The sequence below is a fragment of the Girardinichthys multiradiatus genome, chromosome 17, assembly GCF_021462225.1.
Source record: "Girardinichthys multiradiatus isolate DD_20200921_A chromosome 17, DD_fGirMul_XY1, whole genome shotgun sequence".
In the NCBI taxonomy this organism is placed as follows: domain Eukaryota; kingdom Metazoa; phylum Chordata; class Actinopteri; order Cyprinodontiformes; family Goodeidae; genus Girardinichthys; species Girardinichthys multiradiatus.
Window position 1 is genome coordinate 3110732 of NC_061809.1, and position 27337 is coordinate 3138068.

The following is a 27337-nucleotide window of genomic DNA, read 5'->3' on the forward strand; positions in this document are numbered from 1 at the left end:
ACATTTAAGAAAGACTGGTTGGGTTCAGAATGTTGTTGTTTGCAATTAGACATGACTTATTCAGAGTTGGTTTACACTCAAGAAAGTCCAAGATTAGGGTCAGGTCATTGCAATACAGATTTTCTTCTACATTTTTAATCAAAATTAAACAAGAAACTAAGACCATATAGTAAATATCATCATCTTTGTCATTTCATCTGTGCCTGAGCACATGCTTCACATCTGCATGCAGTTTTATTTTAGAGTCTTGTTGTAGTCACACACTTATACAAGTTGTCATTAGATGAGAAGAACCACAGGCACAGTAGACTCCTGTTCCCCAGACACATGTGGGTTTCTCAGACGGGAAGAGAAGGCGGGGGAGACTCTAGATTTCCCATGTGGAAGTCCACTCCTATGACTCTGCTGTGAGACATTGAGCGAGTGTGTCTTTTAAATCCCCCCCACACCCCCAAGCACAGCCGACTTTGTGATGACGCAGACCTGAAGTTATCAGGTATGCAAAAGTAGAGGAGGTTATGACTTTTGGGCCCTCTTATGTACTTACTCATTTTGTGGCATAGACTGTCTCTGCCTATTTTCTACTTAGCATAAGCCTGTTTGCTGGTGTGAGCTGGGGAAATATGTCTGGTATTGGTAGAAAGGTGTTGAGGAGTGTGTGGTTTGGTGTCGGTTTATTTTGATACAGAATGACTTCCACAAGGTCAGACGATGGTTTCTTCTTTGTGCGTCCTTTCAAAGGACTGGGTTACCTTACTTTCACAGGTTACTCCAGGTCTCAGGCCAAAACAGTGGGTGTTTTTGGCCTATTTCATGGCAGCTCTTTCATCACTTCTGTAATGAAGTCCAGACACACAGGTCACCGACTCACTCTACCAATAGAGCCGACATAAGCAGCTGCCTGAACCAAAGTCCAGGCGTGACTAAGTAATGCAGAAATAATCAAGAACAGAGTCTGGGACACTCAGCAAAAAGAAGACGAGAACGGATTTAAAGAATTAGAGATGCATGATATACTGTCTAGTTCTGACAGCAAACCAACATTCACTACTAAACATAGACCCATAAAACAGCTGCTGTTAAATTAAACCGATACTTGCCCATGTCTAAATTTGAGCCATTAGCTTCATCACAGAATGCTTTTACCTCGTCACAGTATTGTGTATTTGCCTTTTCTTTCAATAGTGTTGGAAGATATGATACCATCCGAAAATAACGCCCCCACATCGCCTTCACTTACCATTGTAGCATACAGAAACTAAGCAAAGCTGCCCGTGATTTTCTGGATACGTAAAAAAATGGAACAGCCTGAGTGCCAATGCTTTCACATGCTATGCAAGCCAATTGCAAGTACATGCACCACTGCATTACAATCAACCCAACTAGGATGGAAATATGCTTGCAGTGGGGGCTGTGTGCGGATCTCGTTAGGACCAGGTGGAACCCTCTTTTTTGGCTTGTGGCCCCTCTCTGAATGGGGATGGAGGTCGTTGGGGGCCGGGGACAGGGAAGCTTGACGGGGCCTGGGTCCCCTTGGCTCTGTTGGGCCTCTGCTGAGGTGTGGTGCATCCTTCAGGTGTTTACAAATACACAGATATACAGATATACTCTACATTGAGCTACAGTTGCCACTAAATACATCTTGCATTTATTAGTACCGTGTGCTTTTCAGTAACATTGTTATTGTTGTATGTGCATTTTTGAAGGTGTTGAAGCAGTCTTCTAGGGTGTTTGTTATCTTGTGTTTTTGGATGCTGCACTTGTGAAAGTAAATCTGTTTGGCTTCTTCTGGGCTCTCAGATAAGAACTATGAGTACTACTCTGACACGTAAAAAAAATAATTAAAGAAATAAAATAAATATACATATTAACTCCAATATGTAAGAGTTAAAAAGTCACAATCTCTGAATGCCTATTTCCCATGTATGGGTTATAGTTCTGAATCTGGATATTAAAGTCAAGTCAGGACACAGCCGAGGCAGGATGTTTGATCCAGGGTTTAGCAGCAGAGCAGGGCTGGAAAACAGCAGCACCACTAAGATTACACAAACAGGACGTCCGGTATTCATTCTAACAATACACATAAAGCATAAAGGGAATGTTAGAAAAGGGTGCATAGGAATCAGTGGAATTACAAAAACAAAACAGCGTCCTTAAATCTTCTTTAGGCTAGGAGACGGAGAATATTGACCAGGGCTGCACAGTGGTGCAGTTGGTAGCACTGTTGCCTTGCAGCAAGAAGGTCCTGGGTTCAATTCCTGGCCTGGGGTCTTTCTGCATGGAGTTTGCATGTTCTCCTGTGCATGCATGGGTTCTCACTGGGTACTCTGGCTTCCTCCCACAGTCCAAAGACATGCCTGTTAGGTTAATTGGTCACTCTAAATTGCTCTTAGGTGTATGAATGAGTGTGTGCATGGTTGTTTGTGTGTTGCCCTGTGATGGACTGGCGACCTGTCCAGGGTGTACCCTGCCTCTCGCCCATAGACTGCTGGAGATAGGCACCAGCTTCCCCACAACCCACTATGGAATAAGCGGTAGAAAAAGACTGATTGAGAATATTGACCAGTAATTAAGTGTTATTATATAGACTGCACCTTCTTTCATTCATTCATTTTGATAAATGAATGAATGAAAAAAGATGCATTGTTTAAAAATGTATCTTTGTTAATAATTTCATGATAATGAAACCGATCCAGTAATTATCCCTTAATCTTTTAATTCCTTCATTTTCAGTTGGATTTAACTCAATAAAACAACCAGGAGGACATTTTTTTCTTTTGTTATATTCTTATGGTGTTATAGTGGGAATTGGCAGGTCAGACCCCAAATAAAACTGAAAATTAGTATCAGCCAAGAAACACCTAATTGGTGCATCTCTAACAACAATGGGGACTGAATCAGACTTTATATAGTCGGATATCATTTGGAACCATTTCTGTAAAGTGGCTTGAGATGGCATTTTGTTGTGAATTAATGCTTGATAAATGACTGAATCTTATTTGTTATATTACCGATTGTTACACTGGAGTTCAATTGTCACAACCTTGCACATTGTCCTTGCATAGGCTCCAGCTGACACTGCTACCACAGACGAAGGAAGGTGAGGAATTTCAAGTATTCTTTAGAAATTCCAGGTTGAAGAATGTTGCTGTATTTTAAGTCTTCCCATTTTTTCTTCACACCCGGCATGTTTTTTTCCATTTTTCTTTCTCTAAGAAGTCCCTTTCTTGCACACACAACTGAAGTGGGGAAAAATAATCATAGTAATGAAAATAAGGTCACTTGGGTCAGTCTCCGACTGCTGCTGATTGCTCTAGAGGGGCAGCAGCTTTTGGGGAAATGGGAAATGTGAGTTTCAACTTTGTGGCAGGTCTGCAGGTACAAGCTGAAAAAGACGAGGTAAATTGAGCTTCCCTTGCTTTCATTCTCTCTCTTCCTCTCTCTCTCTCTCTCTCTTTTTTTCAGACACACACACTATGGTTCAAAAATATGCCAGGGGCACTTCACAAAGACACAAAACAAACAGCCCACAGAGCTAACTGCCTTATTTGCTGTGCTGCCCTTTGGGGCTACAATACCTTTAAAGGGCCAGAGACTCAGATTTATGAGGCTTAAAAGATCTATCACAGGCATAAAGTGACCTTAAGCTCATTGGGAGCGCGGAGAGGCAGGACAGAACACAGGCCCTCGCTCACAGCTGTCAGCAAGCAGTATCTAAACCAAAAAAGCTGGTCCATTTGGATGAAGTATAACAGCAGGTGTAAAAATTTCCTTTTAATATGAATCCCTTCTGTTTCACTGATCTGCTGTGCTAAGGGAGATACAGGGGTTGGATAATGAAACTGTCATTTTAGTGTGGGAGGTTTCATGGCTAAATTGGACCAGCCTGGTACCCAGACTTCATTAATTGCACATTGCACCAGTAAGAGCAGAGTGTGAAGGTTCAATTAGCAGGGTAAGAGCACAGTTTTGCTCAAAATATTGAAATGCACACGACATTATGGGTGACATACCAGAGTTCAAAAGAGGACAAATTGTTGGTGCACGTCTTGCTGGCGCATCTGTGACCAAGACAGCAAGTCTTTGTGATGTATCAAGAGCCACGGTATCCAGGGTAATGTCAGCATACCACCAAGAAGGATGAACCACATCCAACAGGATTAACTGTGGACGCAAGAGGAAGCTGTCTGAAAGGGATGTTCGGGTGCTAACTCGGATTGTATCCAAAAAACATAAAACCACGGCTGACCAAATCACGGGAGAATTAAATGTACACCTCAACTCTCCTGTTTCCACCAGAACTGTCCGTCGGGAGCTCCACAGGGTCAATATATACGGCCGGGCTGCTATAGCCAAACCTTAAGTCACTCATGCCAATGCCAAACATCGGTTTCAATGGTGCAAGGAGCGCAAATCTTGGGCTGTGGACAATGTGAAACATGTATTGTTCTCTGATGAGTCCACCTTTACTGTTTTCCCCACATCCGGGAGAGTTACGGTGTGGAGAAGCCCCAAAGAAGCATACCTCCCAGACTGTTGCATGCCCAGAGTGAAGCATGGGGGTGGATCAGTGATGGTTTGGGCTGCCATATCATGGCATTCCCTTGGCCCAATACTTGTGCTAGATGGGCGCATCACTGCCAAGGACTACCGAACCATTCTTGAGGACCATGTGCATCCAGTGGTTCAAACATTGTATCCTGAAGGCGGTGCCGTGTATCAGGATGACAATGCAACAATACACACAGCAAGACTGGTGAAAGATTGGTTTGATGAACATGAAAGTGAAGTTGAACATCTCCCATGGCCTGCACAGTCACCAGATCTAAATATTATTGAGCCACTTTGGGGTGTTTTGGAGGAGCGAGTCAGGAAACGTTTTCCTCCACCAGTATCACGTAGTGACCTGGTCACTATCCTGCAAGAAGAATGGCTTAAAATCCCTCTGACCACTGTGCAGGACTTGTATATGTCATTCCCAAGACGAATTGATGCTGTATTGGCCACAAAAGGAGGCCCTACACTATACTAATAAATTATTGTGGTCTAAAACCAGGTGTTTCAGTTTCATTGTCCAACCCCTGTATATCAACCACCTGCAGCTTGCCTTCTGAAACCAAACTAGTTCAATGGCCTAACAAGCATGTGCATTTCACATTCATTAATCAATGTTTAAAGCAAACAAAGAAGACTGCCGTCAGGTGGCATTGCATTTTAATGTGCGCTTTGTCACTCCACTGTCAGTCATTTAATCTGATTAACGCTTTTCCAGATTTTCTCTCTATCGGATTTCAAATGGGAGCAGAAGTTTTGAACTTTCTCTAAGAATGTTTTCCATTTAAAATCTAACATCTTATATACATTGGACAAAAACATTCAACCAACAATGCAAGGAATCAGTTCAACTAAATTCCTTACATTAAGCAACATTAGCCTACTCTGTATAAGATCATTTTGTGCTCCACCCCGAACATATTTAAGCAAAGTAACTCAAAAATAAAAGAGTGCAACAACACATCCAGCGCATAAAACAAAGTGATACATGATATTGTGTTTTCCAAGAATTTAGCTACATTTTAGCAATATTTTGAAAAAAATCCTGCTTTTTCACAGTTAAAGGTTTCACAAATCGCAAATGGTATTTTAACGAATCTAACCAGGGTAAAATACTGCAGCCTTTAATGTTATATATTTTATGCTTGTCTAATTCTGAAGTTGTCCTAATGTTAAAAAAAAAAACAATCTAATCCCCTTATAAAGGTTTCAGAAATCTTCATAAAGCTTTGTTTCAACATTTTATCAAATTTTCTAAACTCATTCAAATAACATAATTATTTAGCTTAGCTTCGATAGGAAGTTTCGAAACAAATGCTAGCAATAGCCTTTTGAGCGACTATATACACTTCAAAAAAAAAAAGTCTCATATACAAGTACAACAGGGTGTCAAGCTTAAAGCACTTGCCTCCATATTCAGGGCTCATAATATTATATTAGCTTACATTTCACCACAAACAAACATTTAGGAGTGACAAATAAGCAAAAAGAAAATAAATCTATAATGGAGGAAAAACATTTTCACAGCAGTTTCATAATGGCTAATGTGGCATTTTTCCCCCACCTACCCAACCCTCCTATGTTTTCTACAAGAGGTCAGAACCCTAGAGATCCTGGGAGAGAGGTGAGAGTTTACACTGGGGGGCTGAAGAGGATTCCCAGGCCAGCAAAGCATGCCTAAACCATAGAGACACTGTGAGACACTTTATCTGATGGACATCAGTGGTGCTGCTGCATGTTTGTCCCCCAGACAAAGCCGGAAAGCGAGAGTGAAGGACAACGTGGAGTCAGGACAGAGGAGATTGCTGGGTTATTAAGTCATTTCAGAAAAAAGGCAAAAAGGTAATGACAGCCAAGAACAAGTGTTTTAGGGGAAGTAAACATCACTAAACACACACTCCTCAGTAGTCCCAGTGCCACCAGTATAATAAAGCATAAATACATGCTCCAGCATTTAAATCCACATCCAGACTCCTGCACAAACATCCTGCAGAGGATGGCTCCGTTTCATTCAGAGCACCCAGAGTGGAGCACCCTATCATCGCCACTGCTGAATAAGACATCAGCTTTGTGACCTGTGTATAAAAGTGTGTGTGTGCAGATTCTGATGCAATATCTGTAAAGATTGGCACACCTCTGAGAGCCAGATCCAGGGGTCCTCAAGAGCAACTTAATAGAGTCTGGGTTCAATTTTACAATAAATTTTCTCCCTGGAAGACAATTTAATGATGTTTACCAAAGGAAAGGTCTCATTGTAGAAGGTCTCTGGTACAGGACACAGGTATGAAATTATTTTTAATTGATCATGTCTGTGTGCTGGGCATTTTAATTTCAGACACTTGTTAAAAATTTAAAAGGGTCGGCTTCTTTATAATAAAACAGAATCATAACTAACCTCTCACGTGGACAGTAGCCTGGTTATTACTTGACAAGAGTGGAGGTCAATGAAATCTTATTTGCAGCTTCAGGATGAGTCACTCAGTGGTGGAGAGTCCTATTACAGCTCCAGGTACAATTTTTACATTTTCTTTTTACCTTTATATTTAAGATGCAACAAGAAATTGGCTGCTGACCAGGACCAGATGATTTTTTTGCAAGACCAGCCATAATTGGTAATAAGGAAGTCAGGACGGAACTTAAAACTTCGATCTTTTTCTGATCGGTGAACACACCATACCAAGTTCTACCAGGTAGAGCAACACAATATATCAAATTGCAATCATCACCACATGCATCACCACTCCATTATTTGCGCAATATCACAATTGCAAAGGACTGCTTGGATGCAATATTTAGGACGATGCTATCCATCCATCCACCCAGACTTCCCTCTCCCCACCCACTTGGGCCAGCTCGTCTGGGGGAATTCCAAGGCGTTCCCAGGCCAGCCGAGAAACACAATCCCTCCAACGTGTCCTGTGTCTTCCTCTGGGCCACCTCCCGGTGGGACGTGCCCAGAACACCTCACAAGGGAGGTGTCCAGGAGCCATCCTAACCAGATGCCTGAGCAACCTCAACTGGCTCCCCTCGATGTGCCCCTGGTAAGGTCACCCAAGGCAAACAGGTCTTAGTGAGGGATCAGACAAAGCACAGCCCATAGACCCCATATGATGATTATCGAAGATGGACACAGTGTTCCCTCGCCTGGACGCGGGTCACCCGGACCCCACCATGGAGCCACGCCTGGAGGTGGGGCACGCTGGCGAGAACCTGGTGGCTGGGCTTTCACCCATGGAGCCCGACCAGGCACAGCCCATAGAGGAAACGTGCGTACCCCTTCCAATGGGCTCACCACCCGTGGGAGGGGCCAAAGGGACAATCTGGTTTTGAGATATATTTTTTAATGGTAAGGAAATATTAGAGAAAAAAATGTGCTGCAGGTTCATTTTCTGTTGGAATCCAACATAAATTAACGGAGTTACAAGATGATTCTTATTTTTGCATTAAAAGTAAATGCTGTTTAAAGACTAAAATTCATTGTAGTTCTTAGTTTCGATACATTTATTGCACAGGAAACATCCATTCTAATTTTTAGGTGTCTGACCTGCTGGTCAGAGCTGATCAAAAGAAAACTGGCCAATCTCTGACATTTCTGATAAAAACTGAGTAACACTTTAACTCTGGCAATAGTTCTTTAATTAAAATATATTTTCTTTCTTACAGTCTTTGTAACCTTTGTTAAACAGAGTATGTTAGCAAATGAATCTCTGTTACTACTCTACTCAGAACACTGACTGAAGAATCCAATCATTATTTTGAACAACATGGCTAAGATTAGAGATGAAAGGGATCAGCCGAGTTTTGCTTTATCAGCTGAGATCGGTGATCAGCAGGTCAAATTACCTGCATCAACACTAAGAACCATTTTGATCATTTCTGGTCTAAAAACACATCAGTCTACTTTGATGCACTTTTTGAAGTTTATTAAAAAATCAGATAAATATTAAGAAGAAATGCTTTAGTGTATAAATGAGGATGATCTTGTAATTCTTTCAATTTCTGTTGGATTTAAAACTGTCTTGATCAAAGAACCCACAGCACATTTTTCTCCTTTATGTGTTATAGTCTGCATTAAAAAAAAGATCTGAATCAGTCAAAAACAATTGAAATCGGTATTAGCCAGGAAAGACCTGATCGGTCCATCTCCTGGTCAGATTTGTACATAAAGCTCAATGACACTAACAACAGGCCAAGCCTTGACTACTGTAAATTATGCTTATATGACGAGCCCTTTTTAACTAAGGTAAGAGTGTTTTAAATGTCTGAAAACTGTAAAATAGAAGTTTTCAACTGTAGAATATCTGTTTTAGTGGTCAGTAACAATCACTCTTAGCAGAGAACGTTGTTTCACATGGTTCTTGTATGCCAACATGATTTATGTTAACCCCTTCTTATGGCTTTCATTCAACTTTTCCAGAAAAGACACACTTGCTAATTGAGAGAGTTTTAATTTTTTTGCTGTTATTGTAATTTTTCTCACAAATTAATACTGATCAACTCCTTTTCAGTTTTCAATAGGAACCAGCCGTGTGCGCCTGAGCTTTGCGCGTCTGAGCGCAGCCTTCTATCGTTCAGCTCACAGAGACGCCGCTGTGCCACCTTCGTGCAGGGGCGTGGATTCGACACAAGGGATGGTTGGCAAAGAAACAAACTAGATCTCGACATTTAAAACCCATTTAAACAAACTCCCGAGAGAAAACAACCTCCCTATTAGTGCGGTGAGGATTCCCTTTGTTGAGTGATGATTTTTTTAAACGAGCTCACAGCAGAAAGGACACATGATCCTAAATGTTCCCTGGGGATAGTTTAAGCGCAGACATGCTTTCCGTGGTGATCACGGCTCAGTCTGCGGTCTTTTGATCAGATCCGGTGCCCACGCCATGCCAAAACCCCGCCGCTGCTTCCCGCAGTTCTTCCCTTCGCCAAGCCACGTTTTTTTTAGGACAAAGCCCCCCTACCCCGACCCCCCCAACACCCCCCTTTCTCCTCTCCCCAGCGCAAACATGCCCATGCCACTTGTCTGGTGAGAGGCAGCAAGTCCAGCCACATCACAGCGCACAGTCCCCACACTTCCCAGTAACAAAGGGCAGACAAAAGCGCAACAAGACAGCGCTCCGAACACTGTGGATGCGCCACGCTAACTGCTCCAAGATCTGCGTCTTCAAGCAGGGATAATTACTCATTGGCTGCTTTTACTGTACAGCCCGAACATCGACGTGTCAGCGTGCCAAGAGGCCACACACACACTCACACACACACACTCACTCACACACACACCCTCACAGAGACAGCTGTAAACACACAGGAGAGTGGCAGAAAGAGGAAATGAAGATCGTACCTGGTTGGAACATACTTTGAAAATAAAAGATGACCAGAATAAACGATCCCAAACAAGTGGCAAAAACCATCCGGCATATCCTGTTCATCCTCATCAGCTCGCCTAGAGTCTGCTTCATCAGGACGGAGAGGCTGCAGGCTGCGGCTCGCTTTGTGGAAGGGGAACCAAGGGGAAGCTCCGGGGGTTCTGCTTGGTACTGATGAGGATTGTTCGCCGGTCACTGAGCCAAACGCATCCAGCTCGGAGCGTACCAAAGCTGAGCTGCGGGACGGGGAGGGGGGACAGACAGAGGGAGGGTGCCCCCCCTCCCTGCTCCACGAGAATGAGCTCGTCCACATGTGGGCTCTGTTCCTTCAGCTCTTCTAATTTGCAATAACAATATTTTATTTTCTACTTAATAGATGAACCACTTTACCGCGAAAACTTTAATCAAAATGTCCGTAATAATTGCTTGAGTCGTAAAGATAAAAAGTTAAAAAAAAAACAGTGAAGCTGTCTGCCAGAACTGTGGGATGAAATTACACTCAGAGGATTTCTTAGAATCAGGGAAAAGACATATGATGTTGGCTTTAGGAAGGTGTGAAATGTCTTAAAAATAAAAGATAAAACATTAATTCCAAAAATATAATGAAGTGATAACATGTTAGAATGTTTATAAAAAAAAAAACTATAACACATAAATATGTTCCTAACAAAACATGCGTTTTGCTCCAGTATGTACGAATAAATCAGATTTTTGTTTATTATAGGTCACTCAGGTAAAGGTTGAGTTATTCCAAACTGCTGGGTTAGATAAGCTACAACACTATAAAAGCAACACTGAAGGATATTCAATATTAGCTGTCAAAATTTTATTCAGGATGTTTGTTTAATGATTATGTGAGTTAGTATTCATTTAAGTCAAAAAGGACATTTTACAGATTTAAATAACAAAGTGCTTCACAAAGACCCAAACTCATGATACAGGTCATTTAAAAATAAATACAATCATATTTTAAAAGATCCTACGGGAACGCCTTGGGATCCAACAGAATGAGCAGGGAAGTGTTGCTGTGGAGAGGGATGTCCAGGTTTCCCTCTGATCCTAGCACCCCAGCGGCCTTGTTCTCGGATAAGTGGAAGACAGCAGACGAATTGAAGTCAACTAAATTGAAAGGTGTCAGTTTTCACAAATGTGTTGTGTTGTGCATGCACATGTTCAAGCAAGATACTTAAAACTTTGTGATAATGATTACTGTTTATGATCAACAGATGAACTGGTTGTTAATCACAACAGACCCACTGCGGTGACTTTGTGAGTGGCAAGTCCAGCCCTCAGTTTCTCTCTGCTTGGCAATAAAGCCACAGTGATTAAAAAAGCAGAGCTATGTAGGGAACAGTGTAGACAACAAATGCAATTTACGTTTATGAGCCAGCTGCCAAAAATAATGAACTACGTATATACAGTTATATTCAATAAATTAGAATATGCTTTCCGATGAGGCTTTTGTGTCAGATTAAAATTACCTTTCTAAACTTCCAACCTTCTAGCTGGTTTTAAGCTTACTTTTCATTAAGTCCACATTTCTGCATTAAAATTGTTTTCTATTGGTCTGATCTAATATTCTAATCTTAAATGTCCTGTTTTCATTAGCTCTAAGCAAGAAATCATCATAATTAACAGAAAAACTGGCTTTAAAACATCAGTCTGTGTGTAAATAGTCTACATAATGTGTTTTACTTAGTGAATTGAGTTACTGAAATCAATGAACTTTTCAGTAATATTGTAACTCATTGAATATGACTGTATATTGATTGATTATATTTCAGTAACGAAGCAAAATAAATACTGTGTATAAATGCTTTTCTTGGGTATCCAACTCAGGTTTGAATATAGATCCAGCAGCAAATAGTAGTTCTTTTATCACAATATGTTTTAAAAGCAAAGCTTTCAACTTGCAGTATTTATGTGTTTTTATGCTGATTTCATCTCCTAGTTTCTGCCACTCAGTGAAGATGCATGTGTGGAAATTCAAAAAATAAACATGCAACAGGTCCATACAGAACATTTAGAGACAAAGACGTTTTCCAAGCATTTTAACCAGTAATATGTCTTATTCTGGTGTATTGTTTGGTGTTTATTTCTACTTTTGTTACACATAAAACTCACATACAAACCAGAGGATGTAAAATGGTCTACAGAATATAGCAGTTGGAGTGGTTGTTACTAGCAGTCAGTCACAGCAAATGGTAAATGGACTGAATTTATATAGCGCCTTTCCAGTCACACAGACCGCTCAAAGCGCTTTACACTAGAGCCACATTCACCCAATTGCACTCACTAATGCTCACACATTCATATACCGATACACAGATCGGTTGGCAACTTGAAGTTAAGTGCCTTGCCCAGGGGCACATCGACAAACAGCATGAGGAAGCTGGAATCAAACCCACAACCTTCCGATTGCAAGACGACTACTCTTCCTACTGAGCCACAGTAACAACTCAGCTGTGTCTGAGTTCTGTTGAGAAGAAACCATAAAGGCTTTTTTCACCTGGTTGCTCTGCAGCATGAATGTCACTGCTAATATTTTTCAGATTCAGGTTTTACATACAAAAACTGTTGCTGGCTGAGTTAACATGAGGCATTGTTATTGGCTATACCAAATCACTGCATGAAGTAGTTTACATCCAGTCCATCAACACCAGCTACAGGTCTGCCAAACAGTACATTGTTTTTATGCTTTTTAGACAAAATGATGTGTTATCAAATTATAGAACATGTGCTCCTGGACTCTGATTGGTACGAATCACAGTAGAACCAAAATAATTTCTATACACTATTGAAAGACACATTTTGTTCTCAAGATCTGACATTCAGTTAAACTAAACCTTTGCTGTTTTAGGTCATTCAGGATGACCAAAGTTCTTTATATTTGCTAAATGCCGGAAAATGAAAAAGAGAGCTTTTTTAACTTTCTTCAAATTCAGGATTTTACATATATTTCTATGGCATTTACGCTAAATTGCTTCTCAAATTGCACACCGTGGGTATCCTTCCACAAGCTTCTCACAATAGGTTGCAAGATTTTCCTTCCTGTATTGAGATGTTTCTTTAATATTTACCCACAGTATTCTTTCCTCATAAAACAATGTATTTTGTTTAGGGCATCAGTTTCCCCTGCAGCAAAGCATCGCCACAACATGATGCTGCCACCCCCGTACTTCACAGTTATGATGGTGTTCTCTGGCTGATAAGATTCCCCCTTTCTCCTCCAACTATAATGTTGTTCATTATGGCCAAACACTTAAATTTAGTTTAATCTGAACAAAGCATCCAGGGTGTTTTTGCAAACTGTCATGTGTTTTTTTTTCTGTTGATTTTGAAATTATGGCTTCTTCTTTGAGTGACCATTCGGCTCTAATGGTCCATGACTTAGATAATGGTTTTCTCTTTCTAGCTTCAGACAGCCTTTTTGTTCGTCTGTGGAAGACAAAAGCTGTCTCCTTCCTGAAATGTATAATAGCTGGACATTTCTATGCTTTTTATACTTGTGTAGAATTGTTAAAACAGATGAAGGTGGCAAGTTCAGACATCTGGAAATTGTAACCAAGGATTATCCAGACTTGGAGGTCCGCAAATTTCTTCCCAACATCTTGGCTGATTTCCTTTGATTTTCCAATGTTGCATTAAGAGACACTCAGAAAACTGATTTCTAACATACATGTACAGGGGTTGGACAATTAAACTGAAACACCTGTCATTTTAGTGTGGGAGGTTTCATGGCTAAATTGGACCGGCCTGGTAGCCAGTCTTCATTGATTGCACATTGCCCCAGTAAGACCAGAGTGTGAAGGTTCAATTAGCAGGGTAAGAGCACAGTTTTGCTCCAAATATTGAAATGCACACAACATTATGGGTGACACACCAGAGTTCAAAAGAGGATAAATTGTTGGTGCACGTCTTGCTGGCGCATCTGTGACCAAGACAGCAAGTCTTTGTGATGTATCAAGAGTCACGGTATCCAGGGTAATGTCAGCATACCACCAAGAAGGACGAACCACATCCAACAGGATTAACTGTGGATGCAAGAGGAAGCTGTCTGAAAGGGATGTTCGGGTGCTAACCCGGATTGTATCCAAAAAACATAAAACCACGGCTGCCCAAATCACGACAGAATTAAATGTGCACCTCAACTCTCCTGTTTCCACCAGAACTGTCCGTCGGGAGCTCCACAGGGTCAATATACACGGCCGGGCTGCTATAGCCAAACCTTTGGTCACTCGTGCCAATGCCAAACGTCGGTTTCAATGGTGCAAGGAGCACAAATCTTGGGCGGTGGACAATGTGAAACATGTATTGTTCTCTGATGAGTCCACCTTTACAGTTTTCCCCACATCTGGGAGAGTTACGGTGTGGAGAAGCCCCAAAGAAGCGTACCACCCAGACTGTTGCATGCCCAGAGTGAAGCATGGGGGTGGATCAGTGATGGTTTGGGCTGCCATATCACGGCAATCCCTTGGCCCAATACTTGTGCTAGATGGGCGCGTCACTGCCAAGGACTACCGAACCATTCTTGAGGACCATGTGCATCCAATGGTTCAAACATTGTATCCTGAAGGCGGTGCCGTGTATCAGGATGATAATGCACCAATACACACAGCAAGACTGGTGAAAGATTGGTTTGATGAACATGAAAGTGAAGTTGAACATCTCCCATGGCCTGCACAGTCACCAGATCTAAATATTATTGAGCCACTTTGGGGTGTTTTGGAGGAGCGAGTCAGGAAACGTTTTCCTCCACCAGTATCACGTAGTGACCTGGCCACTATCCTGCAAGAAGAATGGCTTAAAATCCCTCTGACCACAATGCAGGACTTGTATATGTCATTCCCAAGACGAATTGACGCTGTATTGGCCGCAAAAGGAGGCCCTACACTATACTAATAAATTATTGTGGTCTAAAACCAGGTGTTTCAGTTTCATTGTCCAACCCCTGTACATCCACAGATACACAAATATCACATGCTGACCAGTGCCGTGTAAAAGGCTGTCATCATGACACTACATTGAGATACAAAACATATTTTATTTACAGAGTGTGCCTGAGACTGAAGTGGAGACTGAACTGTTTAATGGAGTTTAACGAAAATTCAGAATGAAAGACTCACCCACGCCGTCTCACTGTCCAATGACTTCCCTGTGCGTCTGCCGGCCTTCCAGTCAGCATCCTGTCCGCCTGATTCATCATCCAATCGCCTTCCGATGCCTTGTTTTTAAAGGACCTTCGGCTGTGTTCCTCCTCACTTGTCAGCTGAGCTCATCCCTCCTCCACCCCACTTCCACCATCTTCCTTCCCATCTACTCCTGGCTTCCTCGCTCCCTGGCCGCCAATCCACCACCAGTGTCGAATCAGGGGGAAGACATCTCTAAATATAAGCTTTACAATGTTCATCCTAGCTCATATCATTCTCAACATTCATGTCTTCCTCCCAGGTCCGAGCGCCAAAGATGTAATTATGTAATTTCACATCATTAAAACTTTTCTAATTGCCAACCCTCTCTTTGCGAGTCTTTTCAGATTGAATTTAGATGCAAATCAATACATACATGACAATGTTCTTTAAGTGAATGATGTTGTTAAGCTAGTTCTAACTTTTAAAGTGTTAACCAAATGAAACCTCATCTTTTCCCTGGTTGGAATGTTTTAGTGTATATAGTAAACATGAAGGATTCCTTGGATTCCAGACAGCTTAGGTTATTTAGTCGTTGGGCACCTGCTAAAGAGACAATTCAGCTTATCCTGCAGCTTCTTTCCATGATTAGAGATTCAGTTTTGAGTTCCAAAGAAAGGGACCAAGCCAATCCAGCATCTGGGCCAGAGACAACCTCGAGGCTGGATCAAACAGAAGGTGTGCCGAGATTCCCCTGTCCACTGAGCTGAGAAACAGGATATTCCAATACATAGGGAACCAGTCCGGTTCATTAAGAGGCGACATCATCATACCCGGACTAAGGCTTCCTAGTTGATCTGAGGCTATTTCTGGGCATTTGAACCTGCTGAACTTTAGAGGTCTTCCTCTGTTTAAATTTTTTTTCCCAAACATTTTCTTAGATTTATGACAGGTATTTAGAGGTAAAAATTTCAGAGAGCAAGTGAGAGATTGATACATACTTTTAATAACATTAAATCAGTCCTCCACAGTTTCCCTTTTTAGGACACTAAGATGTTATTTCCAATTTTGTAAAAATAAGAATGTCTCAAATAAATTAGATCAAAACAGAAGAGTAACGTGGGAATAGGCTAATTGTTTTATTTTGTATTGAACAAAAAACAACATGGCACCCAGGTTTTCTGTGTAGTTATTCAGTCATTTCAGGACCCTTAGATTTCCCTTGTGATTTAACGTTATGTATATTATAGGAGTGCTTATTATAGAATTTTGGGTTAATGGAGGCTGTAAAACCTTCTCCATATTCAGCTGCAGGACCAACTAATGCCTCAACACCACAAGATCATATGCAAACTCTGAACAACTATCTAAGGGCAGAGGACATTGATGGATGGACCTCATTGTAAAATGTTAACCTTGCAGTGAGATGCGTACAAGTTTCAACAATACTATGCTTTAATGGATTTTTTAGCAGGTGCCAAAAGAAAAAAAGTCACTTGCACATTTTCTAATATCTGCTTTAGAAAAGCAGGTCTGGAGTTGAGAAAGACCAGGGGAGTAACCAGGGCATTTTTCATTATTTTAGAAAACTATGTTCATGGCAAAACAAGACTGAAATCTGTATGCATGTGAGCCTTTGCACTGGTTACTATCTACAACTTTCGTCCAGAATCACAGGAGGCAAACATTTTAATGGGGAGTGTGGAGCTGTAGTCATGGGGGAAACTATGAGTGTCAAAGGGTGTTTTTTTAAAGAAACATCTGGCCAAAAATCCCAATTTGTATGAGAAACTGGATTTTACTGGTTGTATGGTAGAGGCAGGCAAAGGATATAAAACAAGCTTGTCAAGATCTCCTACCTAATGCCTAGCTACAGATCATTTACAATTACACTGAGAACCCTTAACAATAAATTATATTTACATTTGTTTTAATCAACACCTCTACTAAATTATGCCATTGCGTCTCAGCCTCTGAGGCTTGTGCCGTATGTTCAGTTCCTACAAATTATAAGAACAGAGCAAAATGTCGTTCAGCAGCAAATTTTGTCTGTCAGGCTTCACCTGTTACTATGCTTTCCTGCCTTCTTGCATCAGGAGACCATGACTTTCAGTATGGCATTCCCTCCAACTGTTTCCTCTCCCTGGGGGAATTATTGGGCATTTGCTGGGTTCGTGTCAATGAGGTGAAAACTAAAGGAGCAGAGAGGTCTGTCTTTTTACCCTTTAAATAAACCTAAGCTCAACCCAGAGTACAACATTGCCAAAACACACAAGCCACCACAACGGTATCCAGTTATGGTTTGGTGAGACACCATTTAATTGCTGCTACAAAACCTTAAAACCCATCTCCAGTCATTGGACCGGTTCCTAACAACAATCACATTCAAAAACAGCAGTGTTAAGCTTTCAGGGTGCTCCTGTCTAATGAAGTGGATCTCAGCTTATCAGGATAATTATCAAGTAAACTTTCATACGTAACAAAGCCTTTATGAACGACCGTTTTATGATATGGTTGCGAAGACAAGTTCCTTCTTTAAGCCACCTTGACCTCTCAGAAATCTAACACTTGAGTCACCCACATCATGTCATGATGCTAAGATTCTGAAACGATTAATTCAATTTCAGTTCAATTCAGTTTTATTTATATAGCCCAACACATGTTGTCTCAAGGCACTTTACAAAGTCAATTCAATCCAGTCATATAGATTTCAAGTCAGGTACATAAATTCCAATTAATCCTAACTATGAAACAGTGCAGTCAGATTCAGGTATTATTCAAATAGTTTTTTATATCTAAGGAAACCCAGCAGATTGCATCCAGTCAGTGACTTGCAGCATTCACTCTTCCTCGATGAGCATGTAGAGACAGTGAACAGTCACTTGCGTTAACTTTGCAGCAATCCCTCATACTTAGCATACGTAGCGACAGTGGAGAGGAAAACTCCCTTTTAACAGGTAGAAACCTCCAGCAGAACCAGGCTATCAAGTGACAGCACTGATTGTGGTTGCCTCTCATTTCACAGCAGCTCACCAATTCAGCTTGGCCAACTTTCCTCATATATCACATCCAAGAAATTCTTATCTGGGAATTAGCTTAAGTTTCAACAGGAAAAAGCTTTGAGTCATCCTATGTCCTATCACAGCCACAAATCCATAACTGGATACCAAACACATCTCAGGTCACTCATCCATAACTCACCCAGATGTCTGCCTGCAGTTACTGGAGATCAGCAGGCCCATTGAAAGGAAGCACAGGTCGTTACCAAGTCATCAGGATCTCAAAAAATGTGTTAATTTTGCTTAAATTTAAATGTTTATATGTAGGGTTGTGCCCAAAGGACCATTTGGTAAACATAAACTAAGGTATATAGGGTCATGGAAGGTTTTTGCTTTTTTGCCAAACTTAAATTTCTCAGATGATTAAACAAATTTTAATATCAGGCAAAGATAACAAATAAAAACAGAAGGTGGTTTTCCAATGATGAGTTCATTTAGCTATTCAAAACAACCTGACCTTATGGAAAAAGTAATTGCCTCTTGTGTTAATTAATCAACAAATACTATTTTTGCTTCAATTTCACAAAAAAAGAGAGAGAGAGACTGGACAGAAACTGCATCCTAATGGGAATGACAAGGCCCTAACCACTGCTGAGCAAAAATAACACAAAGGCCTGTCTCATATTTGCCAAAAAAAACATCTTGAAGATCCCCCAGATGTTTGAGAAAATAGTCTGTGGACTGGTGAAACAAAAGTGGAGTTTTTTGGAACAGTTGTGTCTTGTTACAGTATGTTTTAAAAAGGCTTAATGACCTAGTCAAGGTACAACTTTAAATCTAATTGAGATGCTGTGGAATGAATTAAAATAATTCTGCAAAGAATAGTGGGGCAAAATTCCTTCACAGCGATGTAAAAAGGCTCATGGACAGTTGACAGTCAAGATAATCATTGGTCCTCAAACATAAATAACATTGCATGGTAATGTTGCATCATTGTTTTGGTCATGGTTTTCAATCATCTTTTTAATCAACTTGTTTATATTGTACATAGCTCATTGGTCTTCCCTATTCTTTAATTCTGCTTGGTAGTTAGTTGGATTGTTTTAGCATAGTAAAGAGTTTGTTGATTTAAATATGTTTGACTTTGAGTTGACTTATTTTTGTTAATAAATTCTTGTATTTTAAGAAATTGTGTGAATTCATTCCATGTGTGTGCAGAGTTTATGCTGTTCAATAATGTCAGAGTTCATCTCACACCTTTCTATTTTGTCCTAATACCATTGCCCTACTGGGCTGGTATTAACAGGACAACCCTTAACAGACCGAAATATTATTTGATGAAATATTCAAATATTAATATTAAATAATATTCTCAGATTCATAATCCTAACATTATGGCGTCCCTGGGTGGGCATTATCATAAACAGCTTGCACTGTACGTAAATGCGAATGAATAAACCACAACTGCACGTTATTGATGTACCGAGTGATTAGCTTAAAACCAGCTGTCACTGGTCACAATAGGACTCAAAACATCAGAGTTCTAACATCAGATGTCACTGATTATATTTAAGAGAACAGTATAACTCGTGACATTACAGGAGTTCACAATTTTAGACTTTCGTCAAAATTAATAACTCCAGTATCTCCGTGCTAGTAACAATCAACTCTGCTACATAGGCAAATTTTAGATGTCTCAGTCTGGTTTCTTCTGTGTAAACGATGACTTGATACTTGGTTTAACTTCAGTTAACCTCACTGTCCAGACAGTTGCTGTACATCTGTATCCAGAGGCTGTGTTTTGTGTAAGACCACAATCTGAAACTGAATTAACTTTGCAGTTAATTTTAGTATCTGACCTAATTTTGATGCATGTATCCATTCAGGAACTTTATAGTTTGTTTTATGTTTTGAAAGAACAGGATTTTTGCCAGATTAAATTCCAAAATTTAATCTAATCCACCCTGCCATAAAGGGGGGTGAACCAAAAGTCAAATTGCAATTATTACCCTCAGGAGGTGTAGTAATTTTCTTTTTCCTTTGCATTTTAAACAAAATTCCCTTAAAGGTTAAGAGTAATGTCTAATTACTAGTTCGTCCCAAGAAAGGTGAAACATTAATGCTAAAATCACAAATGTCTTTAGAGAAAGGAATAGCATTATAACACTTAGAGCATAGTGTTGTCATAAGTCACAGGTTGAATGATCAATTTCTGTGCCCATTTTACGCTCATACAAATGCTTCCAATATATGTATAGCCAAAGATACATATATAGCTGGACATGCATTTGTTAGATGTTGTTGCTCTTAGCAATATTCTGATAACTTTGTTGTTGTTTTGTGTCTGCCAGAATGATGGAATCAAACTCCATTATGAATTCAGCAGATGTGGCAATGCAGAAGGTTGTGGTTGCTGATCTCATCCGTTTGTCTCCAGATGAGCGGAATGCTTTAAATCAATTTGACCTTGCCACACGTGATGAGAGGATTCAGGAATTGGTAAACTTCATTAAGTATCTGACTAGAGAGGCTCTGATTTCAGATGTCCTTTGTCAGCTTACCTTGTTGTATCAGCAGAAATCACAACTGGAAGCTAAAAGATATCTTCAGTTACAGACTGACCACCAGATGGCTCTTCAAAGAGAGAATGCTGCAAAGCTTGAGCTCTCAAAAGCTGAGGAGAGGATGGAGAAAGCTGAAGCAAAGTTAGTGGACCTGAAGGCAGATGAGCTCAAGAAAGCTTCATCCCAAAGAGGGGAGCAGACCCCCAGCTTTCAGTTACCGGATTTGCATTTTCACTCACAGCAGCCACAGCAGGGGGCAGACTCAGACAGCAGGCATACAGCACATACAGAGTCTCCCCTTCCTAAATTTAGTCAAAGTGTTCAACTTACTTCCACAGACCTTAACAAAAGTGTTGGAAGTCAGATGGTCTCCAGTGGTGTCCTGCCAAATCCTACTGCAGTGAACAACCACCAAGATGACCGAGTGCTGGACTCAGCATGCACAAGTGGTCCAATTGGGTGGAAGGAGCAGCCTTCCAGCCTGATTGGCACCCTTCTCCCTTCTGACTCTGTGTCAACACCTAGGGGCCAGGAGAGACGTACATGGTTCTCAGGTGACTCAATCCAACCTGACCCACCACCACTTGCACGAGTCCATTCATTAGAAAGCTCTCATTTAAATCATGAGAAAACTTATTTTCTTCCACCATTTCATGAACCTAGCCAGCTTGAGTTCTCAGATGGACGTGGTCCACCTTGGGAGCATGGGGTCCGTTTCAAACAGCTTGAATCCCTTGCTAAAGACATAGAGGTTTTTGATCCAGGTAGCCAGGAGTCAAATATTGATGCTTACCTGCTTGAGGTTGAACATTGTCTTCTTGACTTGCGTTTTCCTTCTGATCGTGAGAAGCTGAGACTTATTTGGAAAACAACAGCTAAGAGTGTTCATGTGTTCATAAAAACTCTTCCTCCCAAAATTAGTGACAGTTATCCAGCTCTCTGTCAGGCTCTTAGAGAGGAGTACTATGTTTACAGAGATGAAGCCACTGCCACTATTAATGCTTTGACTGTTTTGCAAAAATAGGATGAACCTCCCAGAGAATATTTCCACCGTTTAAAGACAGCTTATTTTCAGGGATGTTATGCTCCAGGTCTTGAAGAAGACCACACTTTTAAGTCTTTGTTTCTTCACAACCTACACGTTAGCGTGCAGTATGAAGTGACCATGCATTGCAGAACAGAGAATCTCTCCTTGCAGGACATTCGTAGATATGCTCAGCTTGTGTGGGAAACACGTATCCGTTCAGACAGAGCAGGAAAAGGCAAAGTTAGAGTGTTAAACAATCAAACTGAGAACAGGCCTGAGAAGAAGCGCAAAGTAACTTCCCAAGTGATGCAACAGAAACAGGGGGTGGTAACTGGCGTCAGCCAAAAGACAAGCCGCCAGTTAAAAGGCAAACACCTTTTCACATTGCAACATCGAACTGTAAGGTTGGTGGTAAAGAGTGGAGCCACTCCAAAGATGTCATCACAAAGGAGGAGTTTGAGATGATTTGCAGGTGCGTTATAACTGAGGTAATGGCGTTCCTAAAAGACATGGCAAGCTGTTGCAGTCCAGAATCAAAGCTGTAAAATCTATCAAACAAGGTATGAAGATAGTAAATACTTTCCAACACCCTATATTCTGTTTTAATCTTTTTCTTTCTTATGGTTTTGAACCATAAGAAAGGTTTTAGAAATGGTTTTAGTGTTAGTCTCTGCCCAAGCCTGCCTCACTCCTGTCCAAACACTAACCTCTGAACCAAAATGAACTGTTGAACTCTGCCTACCTACAGGAATCCAGTGACTCTTTTCACATGGCTGAGGACTGATGTTTAGTCCCAAAGACTGAACTTCATCTCATTCTTCGGAACTAAAAGGGGGGATGGTGGGACCCACAGCCATGGATTTCAACATGAAACTCCAGTACAAACTTTTCTGGAACTTTCAAAATAAATTGCATTAACCTACTTCCGGCACAGCCAAGCAAACTGTAACAGCAGACTTCCCATGATGCCACTGGCTGCATAAAAGCACACCCTTCCAATGCTCCGATCTCTTCCACGCCGGTGATCATCAGGATAGGAGGAGACAGCGTGCTAATGTCTCTTTGCTGGTAAACAGACATAAACTCTTCAACTGGATCCAAGGGTGTCATAAGATCATGCGATCATATGCACAAGATAAGTAGAAATAAATCACTGTCTACATATCTGGTGATTTTCATTCATGAACGGGGTAATCAAGGTACGAGCATTGCTTGACTGTTCTCTCTGAGATCTGCAGAAGCGAACTGTTTCCAGAGAGTTCCCAGCACGACGCCGAGTGCAGCAGTTTCCCAAGGAAGGACAACGGAGACCGCATTACGGCAGTTAACGTGCAGTGTGGTCAGCGGACAGAGCGGGCCGCCTAGCCACTGCTCCGGAGGTTAGCTGGCAGCTAACCGCTTTGTTCACGGAGCTTTCTTCAAACTTCGTCGTCACCCGGACAACTCCTCAGCATGGTTCATACAAGGTTAGGTTTTGGGCAGAGAGATAGAAGTAATAGAGAAAGATTCATTATCTAAATGTTTTTCATTTTATGAAGTTTGTTTTTGTTTTTGTTGAACTCAGCTATCTTGGTGTTAGCAGAATATCTGCAGCACACGTGCTCAGTTTGTGTTCTGTGTTGGTGTGTTTTTAAAGTTAAGACAAACTTTATTTAAAGGGGTGATTTTAACACAGAAGATTGATCATAACGTGCCGTCCGCACTTATGCATTTTAACCCTTTTATTTACCCTGGTATTTTAAAGGTATGTGTTTGATTCTGGTGCTAAGCTATCAGCTTCTTTTGTTAGCTCAACTGCTAACCGGTAAGAACACCTGCTAAAGAGTATTTAACAGAAAGGTTGTTAGTTTTCAAGCTAGTGAATAATGGTCCCTAAACATCATTTTACTAAATTTGATAACTAAGTGAACACCATTAAGCCCCATTTCTCCAGAAAGATTTGGCTCTTTTCCAAAATACTCCCTTAATAATATTTCTTTAAATATTATTTTAATAAATAAAGGTAGCTAATTAGACCATTGAGAAATGGTCATCCAGAAGGTTGGTTTTATTCAGCAGATTATTATTTAAAACATTATTTTATTAAAATAATATTTATCTGATCTTGCATTGTGAATGGTTGTCTAAAGGTATGCTGATTATTGCCTAAGTTGGTTCCAAGACTAACTTAACTTCGTTTCCAGATTCTTCAAGATAATCCTTGGTTCTCAAACATAAACATTGCATGGTAATGTTGCATCACTCTTTTGGTCATGGTTTTCAACCATCTTTTTAATCAACTTGTTTATATTGTACATAGCCCATTGGTCTTCCCTATTCTTTAATTCTGCTTGGTAGTTTAGTTGGATTGTTTTAGCATAGTAAAGAGTTTGTTGATTGAAATATGTTTGACTTTGAGTTGACTTATTTTTGTTAATAAATTCTTGTATTTTAAGAAATTGTGTGAATTCACTCCATGTGTGCAGAGTTTATGCTGTTCAATAATGTCATCTCACACCTTTCTATTTTGTCCTAATACCATCGCCTTACTGGGCTGGTATTCACAGGACAACCCTTAACAGACCAAAATATTATTTGATAAAATATTAAAATATTAATATCACATATTAAATAATATTCTCAGATTCATAATCCTAACATAATCCATATACTAATTTGTTAAGGGTGTCATGACATATACAGTATATATGTTATGATTCTGGCACGTCTGCTCTACCCTGTCTCCCTGGCTGCAATCAGCAGATTAGATGCACCTGGTGGCTGCTGCAGTGTAGTGCAATCTGTGGAATGCCAAGCACCTGTGTCTTCCCTGATATATATTGACTCTGACAAGCAGACGGTTCCAGATTTTTGAAAGCCAACTTGGGCCCACCTCCGGGCCCCTCCACCCACCTGGGTCATTGATGGTGGTCCAGTGTTCTCGGTCCGGCGCATTCTAAGGTCCAGGCGAAGAGGACGTGGAACGCAATACCTGGTTGACTGGGAGGGCTATGGGCCTCAGGAGCAGACTTGGATTCCTGCGAGGTTCATCATTGATAAGGACCTAATTCGTGAGTTTCATCATCTCCATCCTTATCAGCCTCGTGGTCCGTCAGGAGCCGGACCTTAGAGGGTGGGTACTGTTATGATTCCGGCACGTCTGCTCTACCCTGTCTCCCTGGCTGCAATCAGCAAATTAGATGCACCTGGTGGTTGCTGCAGTGTAGTGCAATCTGTGGAATGCCAAGCACTTGTGTCTTCCCTGATGTATACTGACTCTGACAAGCAGACGGTGCCAGATTTTTGAAAGCCATTGTGTGAGTAGATATCCAGCGTTCCTTCCTGTCTGATCATTGTTCTTGACCTTGCCTTGCCTTTTGGATTTATGCCTCTGTCTGCTCCCTGTCGGACTATTTGGATTTTGGTTGTCGACCTTGTTTCCTGCATCTGGTTTATGCCTTTGCCTGCCCCTTGCCTGACGCCTCTTGTTTCGATCGTTGACCCTGTTTCTGTCCTTGGATTATTGAGCCAGCCTAGGCCTCTGATTATTCAGCCTGGAGTCACTTTTTACCTGTGCTGTGGAGATCACCGCCTGCCGCCCACTGAGGTTTCCCCTCTGGGTTTCAAGTTCCACTCAAGACAAAAGCAGGTTAGTGGCTTTTCTGATCCCTGCAAAATCTGGAGAGACTACAAGTCACTAATCCCTCTTTCTGCCTCAGTGATTCCTGGAAGCTGTGAGGAGTGTTACCTGTGTGACGTTTTCCTGTGGCTGAATAAACCTTTTAAACTTTCAGTACTATGTCTGGCTGAATCTTGGGTCCTCCTTTTTCTGATTCATAGCAATATATATATTTAACTCTATTTCAGATAAAAATGAACAAAACTTGTTGGAAAAACATTTAAGTGCACCAAAAAATAAAGAAACAGAGGAAACCTGTAAGGGGCAAATACTTTTACATTGCACTGGTTTATTTGGACCAGTAATAGGGATAGTAAAGAAACATTGCTTTTCTCATTGGAATGGCACCTTGCTGTGAGCAGTCAACATTAGCAGTGACATACTGACAGTAACATTTTGTTCTGGACCTAGATTTATTGGAATCATACAAACTAAGTGGTGTAAAGAATGTAAGCCTAAATTTGACAAGGGGCAAAATATGCTCATTAACTGGCTGATACATAGAAACTCCCTGACTGTTGGATGTCACCGTCGTTTGTGAACCAATCAGCAGCTAAAACAAATCCAGCGTGGATATTTTTTGTTTCTTTCATCTTTCATCATAACACAAAAACACAGCATTCTAAACCATTTGAGTTTGACAGCAAGAAGGTCCAAATATGATCAGAGACTGATTATACAGCTTCAGAAAATAATCATAAATAATGTCTTAAATCATACAGCAACAAGTAGATGTCAAGCAGGGTCAACCTGTCTTTGTGCAGCTGGATTGATGAGCCTACAGCATGCCTTCTAGTTGGTCTCAGAGTGGGTACCTCCAACATTATAATGTGTAATTTCAGCCAGACACAGCAGATAAGATTCAAAAGATTTATTAAAAGCTCTAGGTGATGTTTTGCAGGAAACCACCAGCGGCAGGTTCAGGAACCTCTGAGGGCAGACAGACAGGTTAGTGGCTGAGCAGAAGATAGAGAATAATAAGCTCAGAAATAAAGCCTCTAATCTTTTCAGAATCTGTGGGAGAATACGGAAGGAGAATTTCAGCTCCTCAGTGCGGTGGTTTGGTGACACAAGGATAACATCACACAGGCTCTCTGGTTTGCAAACCCAGTGGACAGGTAGAGTGCGGTGGTCAAAGGACAGGAACTGGGTCAGAGCCGGGAAGACTGATTCAGGCGACAGGATCCAAGGGAGAATCGGTGGTCAGGGCACAGAATTGATGACATGCGCGGGGAGGCAGATTCAGGCAGGTGGATCCGAGGGTTAGGCAGAGGGTGGTAGTCAGGAGGCAGAAACAAGCTCGATGTCCAGAAGCCAGTGAGATATCTGACATGGGCAAGGCAGAGCAGAGAAATTCAAGGGGCAAAAACGAGATCAGGATCAGGCAAGTAGACAAGGAAGGACTGCTGGACATTTAATCACATAATGGATTTCGAAAATCTGGTGCTGTTTGCCAGTCAGCGTGCTGCTTATAAAGCCAGGTGAAAAGGTGGGTGGGTGAGACGTGATTAGGAGTTGGCTGGGAAGGAGCAGGTGAAAAAATGAGGGCTTGAGCAACAGACAGACAGAAACGATGCAGACCAGAATAATGACACTAAGAGGGCCTAGTATTAAACCTTCAACAAATCAGTAGGATCTACTAACACTAGAGTCCCCTGGAAGCCCTCCACTTTCAGTAGAGTCACAGAAGGGAAAATAAGCTACTACAACAGGTAGATCATTCTGGCCAAAAAGTGCACCTAGTCTTTCGCTGCCTTTATCCAACTGTCTCAACCTGCTTCCTCCGGTGCGGGACCCAGGCTAAGTAGCCCTGCAGCTGGCATGTCTCCCTAGCCTTCCCATACTGGCAACTCTCTTCTCAATGACTTTGGGCTCTTGTTACCAAACTTGATATATTTTGGTGGACTGGATGTAAGCTTTATGTGCATAATTTGCTAACTTTCCCAATTGATAGTTGACCAACAGTCTATTGCTTTCAGAAATATTCTGCTGGGAAACCTTGGATCCTATGAATAAGCCAGACATTAGTCTGACAGGATTCAC

The 27337-nt window shown here is 41.2% G+C and overlaps 1 protein-coding gene across 2 annotated transcripts in view; it reads right to left on the minus strand.

The window, feature by feature from the left end:
- chst11 (carbohydrate (chondroitin 4) sulfotransferase 11) overlaps nt 1–10130 on the minus strand; it is a 107861-nt gene extending 97731 nt beyond the window's left edge. The window contains exon 1 of one of the 2 annotated variants that reach the window (XM_047389124.1): nt 9908–10130. In XM_047389124.1, coding sequence (XP_047245080.1) covers nt 9908–10010 — 103 coding nt within the window. In that variant the 5' untranslated portion in view covers nt 10011–10130. Of the gene's footprint in view, nt 1–9892 lie in introns of both variants that reach the window. The other variant, XM_047389122.1, reaches the window with a different exon arrangement.
- Nucleotides 10131–27337: the final 17207 nt, after the last annotated feature.